The sequence below is a fragment of the Seriola aureovittata genome, chromosome 22 (assembly GCF_021018895.1).
Source record: "Seriola aureovittata isolate HTS-2021-v1 ecotype China chromosome 22, ASM2101889v1, whole genome shotgun sequence".
Lineage (NCBI taxonomy): Eukaryota > Metazoa > Chordata > Actinopteri > Carangiformes > Carangidae > Seriola > Seriola aureovittata.
The window spans coordinates 10,419,914-10,435,462 of NC_079385.1; the positions used below are offsets into that span (position 1 = coordinate 10,419,914).

General features: G+C 39.7%; 2 protein-coding genes across 4 annotated transcripts; one reads left to right on the plus strand and one right to left on the minus strand.

The window, feature by feature from the left end:
* Nucleotides 1-1,453: 1,453 nt before the first annotated feature.
* Nucleotides 1,454-7,417, minus strand: LOC130163692 (tetraspanin-8-like). The gene is made up of 9 exons (XM_056368033.1): nt 7,018-7,417; nt 6,168-6,233; nt 5,489-5,602; nt 5,202-5,276; nt 4,969-5,067; nt 3,652-3,738; nt 3,305-3,364; nt 3,060-3,143; nt 1,454-2,954 (listed from the first exon to the last, which is right to left on the minus strand). The coding sequence occupies exons 1-9, from the start codon at nt 7,135-7,137 to the stop codon at nt 2,850-2,852; spliced, it is 810 nt and encodes a 269-aa protein (XP_056224008.1). The 5' UTR covers nt 7,138-7,417; the 3' UTR covers nt 1,454-2,849.
* Nucleotides 7,418-8,634: 1,217 nt separating this feature from the next.
* LOC130163665 (ras-related protein Rab-19-like) lies at nt 8,635-15,449 on the plus strand. Of its 3 annotated transcripts, none has more exons than XM_056368001.1 (5): nt 8,635-9,308; nt 9,577-9,805; nt 12,630-12,813; nt 13,826-13,929; nt 14,029-15,449. In XM_056368001.1, exons 2-5 carry the CDS (start codon nt 9,611-9,613, stop codon nt 14,209-14,211), a joined length of 666 nt encoding a protein of 221 aa, XP_056223976.1. In that variant the 5' UTR covers nt 8,635-9,308; nt 9,577-9,610; the 3' UTR covers nt 14,212-15,449. The 3 variants fall into 3 exon arrangements, with proteins under 3 accessions (XP_056223976.1, XP_056223975.1, XP_056223974.1); XM_056368000.1 differs by having other exon boundaries at nt 8,636-8,970; nt 9,059-9,805; XM_056367999.1 differs by having other exon boundaries at nt 8,636-9,805.
* The last annotated feature ends 100 nt before the right edge of the window (nt 15,450-15,549 follow it).

The following is a 15,549-nucleotide window of genomic DNA, read 5'->3' on the forward strand; positions in this document are numbered from 1 at the left end:
TGGGGTAGTTTTAAAGTCGACGCATATTCTTATTTTGACATTAATAATTTCATTTCTGATAGGGTGGGACACTTGCACACTGTCCAACCCAGCTGTCATGACATTGTAGATGTTGAAATGTCAATGAAATTTTTGAGCACTTAAAGGACTTCTCTTTCATTAAGGCTTAAAAGCGGAGGTTCAGAGTTCATTCTGGACTTCAGAAACTGCAACTGACAAAATAATCTCACCTCAACGACTTTAATAACTGTTCTGGAACTTTTGAATAATTAAATTCACAGCTAATTCACACTTTTTGTGGTTTCCTTAAGGGGCTGGATAAAAACGATTTGGGAGCACGGTGGAACCTTATGGTCAAGTTTAAAAAAAAAAAAAAAAAAAAACAGCAGATAATAATTTCTTAAGTATAGTTGGTAGACAGCTAGGTTGTCATTAAAACATCTCATCATGTCCATGTCAAGATCTCTCTCACTTCATTTGCCTTGCCTTTTCTGCCCCCCTCAGTCTATTTCTAAAATTGCAGCTCTATTCAAAACTATGTATTGGCATCGGATTACGAAACAAAAGATGAGTAGGAAGTAAAAAGACCCATCTCTGTTTCTCTTTCCTTTAGGTTTTGTAATTGTAGTAATTGTAGTATTTTCATCTGGTGTGGGCTGAATCAGAAGGAAGATACCCCTGCAGTGGGCTACAGCGCAGAGGCAAAAGCAGGCAACTACACCACAACTCTATCAGAGCCGGCAGAGTTCACTTGATTTCATTGTTTTTGTTTTTCATCATGTCAGCATAAAAACATTGGAAACAACGGCAAATATACAAGGTCACATGGTGTATTTATGATGCCTGAATATACCAGAAGTTGCCTACAACATGTAAATATAATATGTATATATTATTTTAACCTGATTATATTTACACATGGTAATTAACATGTGTCTGCAGTGTCCACATTGAGATCTGATCACTCTGTCCAAGCTCAGTTCCAAGCTCCTCTCATTTGTGCAGGTCAAAAAAACCGAACTGTATGTAAAGTAATTCAAAGTAGCCCCACCTCAACCAGCTACAAGAGTAAAATACTGCTTTCACATGGTTTCATCAGAGAATACTTCTGTACTTTTACTTACATGGTATTAATACTGTTTGTGTTTTTTTTTTGTATTTTTATTTAAGTAAAGGATGTATGGACTTCCTCCACCACTGAGTTCTTGTTTTGCAGGCAGAAGGCCCCATTTCTGTTATTAGACATTATATTACTGGATTAGTATTACTGAGGCATTCATGTGTAAGCACGACTTTCATATTGGAGCTGGTCAAGGTGGGATGTCTAAAGTAGCCAAAAATGGAAACACTCAAGTACAACTTCCTCAACATTTTACTCAACTACAGCACTTCAGTGAGTAATTAAACTAAGAAATGATTTGATTTCAAAATAAAAGCTAAGACATCAAAGGAACAAGAATCACATAGTTTATTCCTGCTATTTACAAAATATTACATAACTTCATTCCATAAAAAGAAAAAAACGGTGTATGACAGAACTAAAAATACCATACATTTAAGAACATATTAGAACATATATATTAGGCATTAATGGTTAAAGTGCACAGGTAGACATTGGATCTGCTGTTTCAGACGAAATTCATTTTTGACAATACATTAGTCGAGGAGACATTTCAACTGCGGGCAGGTCATGCAGCAAGTCGTATATGGAGCGATGTGGCATAAAGGCCTCTTCGGTGAGAGCGGCATCAGTTGCGAAAGTACAATCTCTGTAAGAATATTGATGACACATCTTCCTACAGGAGCCTCTCACAGCCTGTCTGCGGTGGCCTTGCCAAAATTTCTCCAAACCTTGAAATCAAATTTTGGAGGCAAAAAAAAAATAATAATTGAGGATTTACTGGCATGTCTACTGAACGTGCAACCAAACAGAATCCCCTCTCCTCCTAATGGACACGATCATATATCTTTTACTCGCTACGTGTGCTTTAAGAAAAACTGAACGAGGTGATGAAGTTACAAATATACAATGTGCATAACAAGGCATCAAGACATTCTGGTATCCTAATGAGATCTTTGACTCATTCTTTTGTCTAACCTGATTATTTATCCAAGAAAATCATTGCTCAATAATAAATAAATCATTATATTTCAATCAAAGCACTTTGTAAACTCCGTTTAAGAAAGATGCTACATAAGGATTATTAATATTATTACTTATTCAAAGATTATTGGTTGCTTTAGTGCTGAAAATTCAACGTGTGTGCTTAAGACAAGTACAAATATATGTATGTTTGAAAGACATTGGTCCAGTTGACAACCAAAAATGGGTTTTGTGCATGTGTTTGAGATTGTTACGGACGGTAGACGTCATTGGATTATAATCTGCCTTTACGAACTCACTGATGCGTCCGAGTGTGAAGGCAATGGAGATAAATAATGTCAGAATATTATCCGGATACGATGACACTTACTGTAGATAACAGAATGCAGAGAAAAACAGATGGCTGATTAAAGCTTGGTAAGATATTCAGAATCTAAGGGCTAGGCCAAAAGGCGAGTGAAAATGTGATGATTACTAAAGATAAAGCTCATTTCATTAAACTGCATCGTTCAGTCATTTGAAATTGATCTATGCATGTCGATTACTTTTCAACATCAGTTACATGCATTAACACTTAGAAAATAATAATAATATATAATAATAATAATAATAATAATAATTTAACATATGTTGCTACAGCACAAATTAGCCAGGTTATGTTATACAGCCTAATGTGTTTATATGTGCAAATTCAAACAAGGTACGCTTGATAATAATTTATGTATGTATTAAATGTACTAGGTTACTAGAAGGCACCAGGAACATATCTGTTTGATTGTAGAAGAGCCATGAACTCCTGTTTTCGTCTTATCTGGCCCATCAGCTTGATGCTCATGACAAGTAAAACCATCTGGGGAGGGAAGCACAGGTCAGATTGAGGCACGTAATATAACATACCTGGTGACTGTCATTTTAAAGTAGGGCACAAGCAAACATATAAATGAAACACACATACCCAAAACACTCCACTTCCGAACTGTATACCCATCGCCAACGAGAATGCAAGCTTTAGTTCGGAGACATAAATCGGTAGGCAGGGCTGTGGGGGGAAAAAGTGCAGGTTTCAAGGTGGTGGCAAAAATAGTTACTGTGTGAATGAAGCAATAAAATCTGTGAGAAGCTAAGAGGTTTCTGCTCCAGCAAGCCTCTCTATTTTTTTCTAAAAGAAATCTCAATTACAATTTTTTTTTTTTTTTTTACCTCTTGATAAACATACTGGTTCTTCGGAGCCCCAAGTGTGGCGCTGCCCCGTAGTCGAATCTGGTGAGGAGAACAAAATCCCATTACATAATATGACAAAAATAGAATTCAGTCAATACTGGTGGGAGCTGGGTGCAACATAAATAGTATGAGGACAAATTAACATTAAAAGGAATAAAAAAGTTCCTTTGATATCATGGGTTTTCAGTTTCACAGATGTGGTCACCGTTCCTCTCGGTCGTGGAGACATTTGAGTTCCCAAAAGACAATGTGTGAGTGCAGGACCAGGAATCGTGATGAGTCATCTTCACTGCTTATACTCTGCTTATATAAAGGAAGATACTCACGCATTTTCCCGGATACTGACAGTTGCAGGAAGCAGGGATGAAAGAGCCCCAGTCTTTGTAGCCTTCGATAAGACCACAGCACTCAAACTGGAGGTGAGACACACACACACACACACACACACACACACACACACACACACACACACACACACACACACACACAGGCCAAATAAAAAGTAAATCCAAAACAAATAAACCTGAACAGAATGCATATCACAATATCATACCCAACAAGCACGTAAACATGTCCGCACCCATGAATGATGCATCCTTTCTTTGGATTCCTTTAATTTGCACAGGTTCTCCCACAGCGGGGCGATATACCTTTAAGATAAGACACACCTGCTTGCCCGGCCACACCCTCAAGACTATATATACTGCAGGTGTGGCTTCATTCGGGTTTGATTGCCACCTGAGTGTTGAGTGCGGTGTGTGTGTGTGTGTCTGTGTTGGAGGTTCCAGCTTTTCGTAAAATCCAACAAGTGTGTGTATGTGTGAAGGAGCTGGGTGCCTGTCTTCTTCGAGCAGCCTGTTATATCTCTGTCTTTTCAGGCAGTCTTCCATCTTACAGCAAGTGTGGGAGCTAGCACCTCTCTGTCTCATGAGGCCGAGACGGTAACCCTAAGCTAGCAGTAGCCTGCTTACGGGAGAGACGCGAGGGCTGAGCAGCTCTTTTTCTGAGTCATAACTCAGTTAAAGTTCACATCTCAGTCACATTATTTTCAGACTCTCTGTGGATGCCACTATCAATCCAATATCTATCAAACACATGTCCATAAATCTGAGTAAAAATCAAAGAAAAAGACTCATCTCAAACTTGCCAGAGAATCATCGTTTTTAAGATTTCTTCAGCATCAAAATGCTCCAGTGATAGTTGTCTGTACACACATGGGTTCACTACAAACTGCAACTGCTAATGGCTAATTCTGCATCATTTTAACAAACTTAAACAAATATATGCCTTAAAAAAACATGGCTCAAGATGTAGGCTGCAGCTAACTGACTCCATTGTAACATTATACTTCCTGTTCGATCCCACCCCCCCAAAGCGTTGTGGGAATTGTAGTTCCAAAACTTTGAGCAAACAGAAGTGAGATCTTTCCCCATCGACCGCCAGAACACAGCTCACTGAGATAACTGCTTTTATAAACGAACACACACCATTTAATTGCGTGTTGAAGAAGAATATCCTTGAAAGTAGCTTTACATCTATTTCCACTGCACTTTTGAAGAATGAGAGATGTATTATTTGCATTGTAAAATATAAATCCAAACCCAATGTGCATCAAGTTGAAAAAGCAAACAGTAGCTGCTTACCTCTTCTTGGATGCTGTACAGCAGGGTCCTGTTGGCTTTGCTCGTTCCACTGAGTGGCATCATGGACAGCAACTTTGCCTCCTCACGGACGACACGTTTCTGAGGAGGGAGAAAGCGCACTGAACGCTGTTCTTTGCGTATCAAGTCATACTGTCGTCAAACCTGCTGTTTAAATAGCTGTATTAATTAAGAATCATATCAGCTTGTAAAAGCGGGGTATTCAAGTACCGTACCTCATAGACATCTTGGTAACTCAGTGCTGTTCTGACGATTATTGTTTGACTGGCTGCGGCCATCCCAGTTGCATACTGTGCACACACACACACACACACACACACACACACACAAATCAGCAACACTCAGTGAAAGAGGAGCATCATTTGCAGAAACCACTTTTGAACACATACACACACTGTCCTATACAGGTTAAAATAAAATCTTAAAATTATAAGAGTTGTAAGAATTGTGTACATGCACACACACACTGTAGTACAAAAGACACACAGCAGGTTTTTTTTACCAGAATCAAACACCATCTCTTTCCTTTACAGGCTCCAAATATACCGAGCACCGACAGCAGCAGGCAGCCGATCTCTATGACATACATTAACACTACAGAAACACTGGACACCAGCTGTGGAGAAAAGTAAGATAAGTGTTAAAGGGATCTTGTGTTTTGCTTTTGGCCCACACATAAAACAATAACTGTGTATCTGGGTAATACATTTTTTTAAAATCTAAGATTAAAGGATCCATGTAAGAAGTAAAGCTCATCTGAGATATTCACTTACACTCACAGCAAGGATAGCATGGCTACAAAAGAGGTCAAAGGTCAGGGTAAGCTACAGAGCGGCACCCTTAGCATGTGAAGATAATTCACTGTCTTGCCCAAGGACACTTCAACAGGCAGATGCTTGTTATCATGAGGGCTTGAACTCAGCTCAAGACAATATATATATATATATATATATTTTCTTTTTTTTTTTTTTTTTTAAAAAGCGGCTGCTGAAACGTTTTCAGGCACTATTGATGGAAGCCCGAGCAGGCCCATGCATTAATAATTCCGCAGCTGTACTTGGATATCCCAGCAACTCCTTTGCTCCTTATTAAAGTCTGACAAGACAAGGTTATTTCTGGCTCCAGTAAATAATATTATATTATTTTCATCCAGTCAGAAAAACATGAGAAATCAGTCTTACTTTGCCAGTTTGTATGAGGTCTCTGTGCCAAGTTATTGTCATTGTCAGCATGAAGAAGCACAGCGCCTTTTCAGTGGAGAAAGAAATTTGTTTAGACATGAAAGTGTTTCAGGATATAAAGACAGTGGTGGGAAATAAATATGAGCATCTCTAAATTCTTAACCAATCAATAGGTGTTATTTCGTCAGCCCTTTCAGGAAAAGTATCACCCCATATGTTTTTTAAAAGTGCTGCCTTTCGGTGAACTCGGAGGTGTCACCTGAGGAGCAGCAGTTCATTTAAAGAGCAGATGGAAGACAGCAGCACTCAGCCATCCAGGATACCTTCACAGGGCAGTAGTATCACAAACACAACTAGGCCTATACTGCATATGACTCCACACTCACAGCACACACAACACAAACACACTGTGAACATTAGCAGCATGACAATAATATAGATACTGTCTGGGTGGTGAGGTCAGTTTGGGATGGAAAAAATGATGGTTATTCTCTGGAAATACAAATTATAACCATCCCTATGGCGTCTTTTTATTGCAGCTACCAGTGATTTTTCTTTCTCATCACTTTTTTTGTGTGTATCCCCTTTAAAATGTGCTGCAGATATTGCAACGTTGTAGGCTACATACATTACATTTTGATGGGGGCGGTGGGGGGGTTGCTGCAGCATCTCCCTGAGACAGACGTATTGTAGAGCACGAGTCTTGTTTAGGTTAATAATAGACTGACTGATGAATTTAGGTCAAATAACGGCAATAATTCAAACATTTAATAAGAGAAACGGGCCATATAAGGCGATCAAATAGGCCTCTTATCTTGAAGTGCATTCGAAAGCAGTGGTGTTTACCTACCATATGCACAGCATTGGTGAAAATAAACGGCCTTTTCAGGGTCGTTTTCTCCGCCACCACGACCACTGCGCTCCGCTGCATGCTGCTGCGTCTCTCCGGGGCGTAGAAGCAACCTTTCATAAAGCAAATATTTCGGCGACCACAGACCTGTGATGTTAACAGTAAAGGGCACCTATGAATCCGCACCGGACGTCACTGTGATGTGCTGTGGATGAGGGGTCTGTGCCGCCTTCAGGTGCCGTCGGAAATAGGGGAATCCAGAGGATTAGCGAACAGGAAACGGCTGTGATTAAACGAGTTCATTCCAGACTGATTGGTGTAATGGTCCCGAGCATTACGACCACCTAAGTCGTATATTTAAATACTTTTTTTTTTTTTGGATTTCTTACATTTTTATTTTTTCATTTAACTGCTGAATGAAGAGCAAAAATCACACTGTACAACATGAAGGTGTAAATACTGTTTCACCTTCTTGCTAATTGTTATAAAAGACGTCGAATGTCGATGTTGAATCTAAAAATACTCGAATCATCTCATTCAAAAACTGCAGAGGTCTGCAGAACTCTCATATTTACAGTGGTGGAATGTAACTAAATACACAATACTCAAGTGCTTACCTATTTTATATTATACTGTACTTTATACTTGTAAATTACTTTGCAGGTCCAAATAGAATATTATAATTTATTATTATAGATTGAATTACCCAACAAATACTAAGTAGTTAATATTAGCCCCACCTTTACCATTAACTACATGCTTTCATATTAATGCATAAATGCACAAAATCAATAATTAATATATATATTATTCTGAAATGCGCCATTCTGCTTAATACATACTTTTACTTTTTTACTTTAAGTAGGCTAAATTTTGATAGTAATATATCTGTACTTTTACTTTTAAATGAGTATTTCTAGACTGTGGTATCTGAATTCTTCTTACACAAAAAAGGAAAAAATGGAGCACATGACCTCACTGTCCTAATACAGCCTGTAATAGGAAGCTAGTCTTCATGCTGGCTTCCTCATTTTATTCAGCTCTTGAATAAACTAGGAAGCTACTCTTTCCAACTGCCGCCTATCAATTTGAAGCCTCAGTTATGTTGTGTCTGTGTCATAAATCATAATCCACCAACCCTTACTATTTTTAATCTCCATGTGTCCATGCTAACAGCACAGTTAGGATTCTAAAGCTTCAAAAGATCCTAAATGCGTCTGCGCTCTTCACTGTACAGGACACAGACAGGAGTAGCTATGAAGTGTGGCTATTTGAACAGTGCATGGTGCTAAAATTAAGACATTAACATGAGATAAATAAAACATCAATAATATATTTTGGACGGATTTACAATTTCATTCAACCACAAATGAAGAAAGAACTTATATCCATGTTAACAGTCTTTTTTTGACCAATGTTATAGACAAGCTGCTGTAACTCTGAAAGCACAAATGTACTAATTGGAAATATGACAAATATAGAAACTGTTTATTCATTTCTTTTTAATTCATTCATTAAAGGAATAAAACAAAACATGTTTAAAACGGCCATAAGAATTCACTGCACCTGTAACTTGATGTTGGCCCCTCAATAAACTGCTCTGCATGAAATATCACCTGAATAAGTTCATGCTGAATTTTTTTGGCTGTACCACTTTATTTGAAAAGATTGTCATGCACTTTGTCATAGTTAGTAAATTTGGGAATATTAAACAGGTTTCAAAATGAGTTTATGCGATGAACAGAGTTCCTGTCAAAAATGACTGCATTTCCCATGATCCAACTGTGGTAATGGGGCTGGGCTACTTTCCTAGGACAGGTAGGGCGGGTTTCTATTGTTACCACAGGTGCTGTGAGGCTGTAAATCAGAAAGAACAGGAAAAACTGATGAGAGGACACAAAGAGAGCGAGGAGGAAGGAGAAGCCAGTGGAGACACGTGAGAAAGATCAGCAGGTGGATTGGACAGCAAACCTGATTATAGACAAGCATTTTTTTTTTTAAATCCTATTTTATCTAAAGGAAGTTCCCTTTTTTTTGACAGATAACTAACCAGAACCTGGGCAGGAGGACAAAAAGGATGTATTCATGCTTTCTTTTGCTGCAGGTCATAAAGTGGGTCAACACCTGAGAAGGAGCTGAAAGGAGCAGCAGAACTGAGACAGTTTTGTCCTTCTGAACGAGCACTGACAGAGGGGAGGGACAGGCTGAACTGGCTGGAGACATTAGACGGACAGAATGCTGAGTTATAAAGAAAAAGCTTTATTAGCTTTTATTTAGAGGATACTGGAGAGGTAAATGGTTTCTAACCTGTGAACAGTACCATTTTTACATCTTGACAAACAAACTTAAACTGGTTTCACAGGCTACATGCGGACTAATTCAACTAAACTGACCCTGCTGCTGGAAAAACAGCCTGCTGACCGACTGTAGCTTTCACTGGAACCAGTGGGAGTTCACATACTTTCTTTCCTATGACCCAGCATTTTAAATTCTTATTCAAGCATAAAGATAACCCAGAAAGTATAGGAAGGATCATTTCCTCCACTCTCACACATCCAGAGATAGAGACGCATCACTCCACTGCAACTCCACCATGCAGACCCCAGGACCCGAGCACGATGACTCTTTTGATTTCCTGTTTAAGATCATCCTGATCGGAGACTCTAACGTGGGGAAGACCTGTGTGGTTCAGAATTTCAAGTCAGGGATTTTCACAGAGAGGCAGCAGAACACCATCGGAGTGGACTTTACTGTACGAACCCTGGACATCGAGGGCAAGAAAGTGAAGGTTAGTGCTGTGTGTGCAGTGGACATGAAAACATATGTGCACCTGGAGTGTTGTAGATCAGCACCCCAACAAAACACCCGTACACAAGCCTTTTTTTCAACAAGCAGCCATAGTAGGGAGTAGATTCAGAATTTCTTCATCAAAACGCAGTAAATGCTGTCGTCACTGCAGCCATGAACAGCTTTAACAAGAGTGTCAGAACTCATGGGGCCTTCCAGCATGTGACTACAGGTTGCAGTAAAGGTTTGGCATTAGAGATGGATAAAGGACTACAATAAGTCAGTGATGCACATAATCTTCAGGTCTTAAAAGAGCCTCGAAAAACATTGACATCAGTGACCTCAAAAAGGCCTTAGATGGTTTAAAAAAAAAAAGTCTGAATTATAAAGGTTGTTATTATAAGGGCTGTCAGGACACGTTACGCACTTACAAGCTGAACCTGTAGCAAGTACTGTCACTGCTGTTAGCCACAACAGCTAGGAAGCTCATAATGGGCAAGTGTCAAGTTTAGCAAAATGTTTTTAAATTAACTTGAATTAATGAATCATTTTTAATTGGTTGACCCATCCATCCATTGTATACCTGGCTTGATGTCACATGAATTTAATTAACTGTATCATTAGGAAATATTGTTTTATGCTGTTGGGAAGTAATTTAAAAATGTGATGAATCATCCTAGGCCTATATGACAGTGAAAAGGGTAATTAACTATTTAATGTGGTATTAAAAACTATTAAATGTAATGCTGCAGGAGCCCTAATTATGCTCCGGTGATGCCTGATACATGCCCCGATCCTCATAGTGGGTGTTGTAGAGTCAGCTGGTTCTGACAGGGACAGGCTGCACAGCATGGCCGCAGGCATTTTGATGAAATATTCAATGAAAAGTGTGAAAAAATGAAGCCCATGGTGTGTCTAAAAGGAGCAAAACAAATGCAGGTTCAGTTGCACATAATAGCCTTTTCTAGCTCCAGGAGTAACTACAGTGAAGGGTGTCCTTTGCTGACAGTGTCAGTTAGACTCAGTTCCAAAAACAAGTCAGACCAGCTGCTCACATGAAGAACTTGTTCTTCAGGTTTCGCTACTCGAGTCTTCGTACGACAGACAAAAATAAAGGAATCACTTCTCTGCAGGGTCATTAAACTACAAAGGGAACTAAATGGTTTGGGTGAACTGTGATTAGTGGGCACACACATGCACTGCAGTAACTGCTACTCATGATACTGTCAGGTATGGGAGGTAAGGTAAACCCTAACCCTAACCCAGAAAGGTCAAATAAACTCAGTTTCTGTACTAATATACCAAAATCTAGTTTCATTTTTGATCTGTCTGTCTGTATAACTCTCTATTTGTCATAGCCACGGGGGGAAAGACACAGCCTGTCACACACACACACACACACACATACACACACACACACAAACACACCCACAGCAACTGTATTGTTCTGGGGACAAGTCAGTTAGATGACTGCAAGATAAAAATTCATGGCATGCGTTCTCTCAACAAACATGCCATCAGGTGATCTTGAACGCAGGAAGAAATGTTCCATCAATGCGTCATAAATCCTGCAGCATTAATGGTTATGTGGAGTAATGTTGAAGGTGACCGCCCCTGACATCTGTACTGAAGAAGATGAATTTCAGTTTTGATCACTGTTTTCCTTGAGTGTCACTGAAAGTGTTTGACAGTCTAAAAGAATTATATTTTTCAGTAACTCACAGCATAAGGTCATTATAAAGTTGTAAAAGTAACATAATAGAATTAATTACAGTTGAGTGTTCAAATGAGTCAAATGATGAGCTCCTGTTTTCTCATTTGAGCACACTCACATTTCAAGGCCGAGGTTGAGCAAAATTGAGAGCCACCCAATATTGAGAACAGTTCACTTTTGTATTTCTAGTGCTACAAGAATTGCTAATGCTACGTTTTAATAAACCTAAGTAGTTGTGAGTTATTTTGTTTATTTTGCTTTGGTTACTTTAAGTCACTACTACCAACAGACCACTGCTAAAGAAAATCTGTTTTAGCAGCTTTATGAGTCAAGAGTTTTTTTTTGTTCTTATTCAAGAAATATATATATATATATATATATATATATATATATATTTTTTTTTTTTTTTTTTTTTTTTTTTTAAGGAGACAAAACACACTGCCAGTGTCTTTTTTTTTTTGAAAGCTTGTTCAAAACAAAACAAAAATCAGTGTTATACACTTTGATAGCTTTATATTGAGAAATGATGTGAGACTCACACAACTGAAATGTATTACCTATATTACCTATAGGCTATGGCCAATGCTGCTTCAATAAAAATACATGACTAAAGATGTGAGATTTTTATTTCATTACTAAAATGTAAAAAAAAAAAAAAAAAAAAACATATAATGATCTGGTTTTTAAGCTTTTCCACATAGCAATGAAAACAAAATAGGTTAAGCTGGTGAGTTTGGACTGGTTCCTATGACAGCTGTTGCCACGCAAACATGGCCTGTCAGATGCTCAGGGGAATATTCTGCAGAGGGAGACTGTGTGTGTGTGTGTGTGTGTGTGTGTGTGTGTGTGTGTGTGTGTGTGTGTGTGTGTGTGTGTGTGTGTGTGTGTGTGTGTGTGTGTGTGTGTGTGTGTGCAGGTGCATATAAGCCATACAGTCAGTCATGTGTATTTCACCCATGTATTTGAATGTTAAATTGGATTTGTTGCTTTCGTGTGTGTGTGTGTGTGTGCAGGTGCATATGAGCCATACAGTCAGTTATATGTATTTGTTTGTAGTTGATTTGTAACTTTCATATATGTGTGTGTGTGTGTGTGTGTGTGTGTGTGACAGATGCAGGTGTGGGACACGGCAGGCCAGGAGAGGTTTCGTACGATCACCCAGAGCTACTACCGCAGCGCTCACGGCGCCATGATTGCCTATGACATCACACGGCGCTCGACCTTTGACTCGGTGACCCACTGGATCAAGGAGGTGGAGCAGTTCGGGGCAACCAATATAGTATTGGTCCTCATAGGTGAGAGTGGATGTGACATGTAAAGTGAATGCATGAAAACAGTATTTGTCTTTTTGTCCGATTTGTGCAAGAGAGAGGAAAAAAGAGAACATGTGAGAATATGAAAATGTTACATCATTTAGCCACACCCTTAAATTTCCTGTGACTAGTGTCAGTAGTTGTAGGGGATGTGTAATGTGCCTGTCACAGTTGTTGGAAATCACCTGATGAGTTAAGCGTCTCTGTGAACAAATAATGTCTTTCTAGAACACACAGAGCTCCCAGGAGGTCGTCAGAGGTGACTTAATGCTAATAAGGTAGTTAAATGCTTTTAACATAAGTGGCATGCGTTTGCAGCAAAGCCTAATATTTTTGAGCACAGGCTGTGCACACGTGTGCAGAATGCTGGGCGCATTGCACCCGCACAGGGAATCCCGATGGGTTTCAAGTCCAACGCCTTAACCACTCAACCGTCTCAGCTCCTTTTACGCTTAGTATGGCAATAATACGCAACTACAGTGCTTTATCATTTGCATGGAAAAGGCGTCTTACTACCTACTGTGGATTTGCAAGTGTACAATATACACCTTGTGGGAACCTGATGTCTAAATTGTTAGCAGCCTTTCCGCTTAGCACACTGCCAACTTGATCAAGCAGCACATCATTTACTTCAAATTGTTCATCTCTGCATAATTCATTTTCTTACTTTAATTGGAGCCTATTCCTTCAGTCGAGTGAGTGAATTTACACACAGACCTGTATGTGCTACAATGGTTGTGTGATGTGAAGTATTGGACTTGAGGTGTATCAATTTTATGTGAGTCAGTATTACACTTAAAAATGTATGTTTGCATGTCTGCATCATGTACAGGACTGCATTTACATGCAAGTAGCCTACGTTAAGGTGTTGGGCTTAGTATGTAAATTATGAGCATTGATAATAAAATGAAATACAGTGACTCCTGTTAGGTGTTTACAGTGATCTTGAGGTGTTGTGTGTCCATGTCTCAGCTCTCTGATTGTCTCTATCCAGGTAACAAATGTGACTTGGAGCCGGAACGTCAGGTTCTGTTTGAGGAAGCCTGCAACCTGGCAAAGGAGAGAGGCGTACTAGCTGCTCTCGAAACATCAGCAAAGGTGATGAGTGTGCTCACACATGTAAAACGCAGAGGAGAAGTTTTTGAGTTTGGTTAAAATTTGCTATCTAAACTTCTCCATCTCCCCCTCTGTGTGTAGGAGAGTCAGAACGTGGATGAAGCCTTCATGATGACGGCCAGAGAGCTGCTGTCCCGTAACGGCCTCAGTGTCCAGCAGGGAGACTTGGAGAGCACGCCCCGGGTTCTCCTCCGGGCCAACTCTCGGCCGGTTAACGGCGTCGCGGCTGCCTACACGCCACCGGAGAAGAAGTCATGTTGCTGACACAACAGGGACCGCTGTTGGAGATTAAGAGCTGTCAGCGGATGAGGAAGCAGGCGAAGGACACTTTTTAATCATGAATGTTGGAGAAGAGGAACGGACGATGCATAGATGTGGATTATGGCCCTCAAGAACTGAGGATGTTTGAATTGACGAAGTTAAAGCAATTATTGGAAAGTATTGAAAAATCAACTCAGTGTACTTTTCTGTGAATTATCTGACATGAGGAGAATTAGAAGCTTGTTCATCTGGTACTGCAAAGACAAGAAAGTCAATGTTTCAACTAGGCATGCTTACCACTGACAGAATAAGGGCCAGTGGTGAGTGGTGATGGGTGTGATCAGTGTTGTGGTGAAGCTACAGTAAGCCAGTCTCATTTATATCAACTATATCTAGATGTTTTTTGTTTTTGTTTTCTCCTCCCGTTAGTGTCACATATGCAGAAACCGCTGTGGGACCGTTACCTATTGTTCGACTTCGCACTGGCATAAATAATGGAAATCTGAATGTAAAGACGAGAGCTTTGATAAGGCAGTTACCGCATAAAGGGAGCATTCCCAACAACCTGCTCACCAGCCTCAGCGATGTTAACTTTAACACGCCCCAGTCAGTACAAGATGAGCACAAACAGTTCCGTATCTGCTTTTATCTGGAAATATTACACTTCTTGGAATGCGTTTTGTCAAAAATGCTGTCCCCCATGCTTCACTAGACCGCCGATGAGACTTGAAAATCTGATCCGAGCTGTGATCGTCTGCTGCTGCGCTCTGGGTGAAACCATCCTGGAGAACCTGTTACAAACCAGAAGGCTGTGAATTAAAATGTATTTTTTTGTTTGTCTTTTTTCTACTTTCTCCTGTGAATGTGTTGTAAATGGATTCTTTCAAATTCTGATTGGATCACGTGATGAAAAGGGTGGCATGAAGAGTCTTAGAAAAGTTTTGGGCCACCTCAAGCCACCAAAAAAAAAAAAAAAAAACTTAAATTCATCTTGGGTGAGTTTCTCCAAGTCTCTTGAACTCTACTGAAAGGATCATTTTAAGAGATATTCCCTCATTTTGTGTGTTGATGATTGTGGGGTGGGGATTGGGGAGGGGGGTGTCACCAGTCCAAAATCTCACCCAACTCGGTTGAGATCTGGTGACTGTGAAGGCCACAGTATATGATTCACATGATATTTAAACCAATAAAAGCCTTCAGTGACCTCATACCTGTATGTGGGCATCTGTATCTGTTATGTATCTCTACCCGTTCATGCAGGTTTTTTGTTAAACTATCACCCATCTGTATGAGAAGTGGCTTGAAGGGGGAGGGGCGCTTCATTGTGAGCACTAGAGGGCA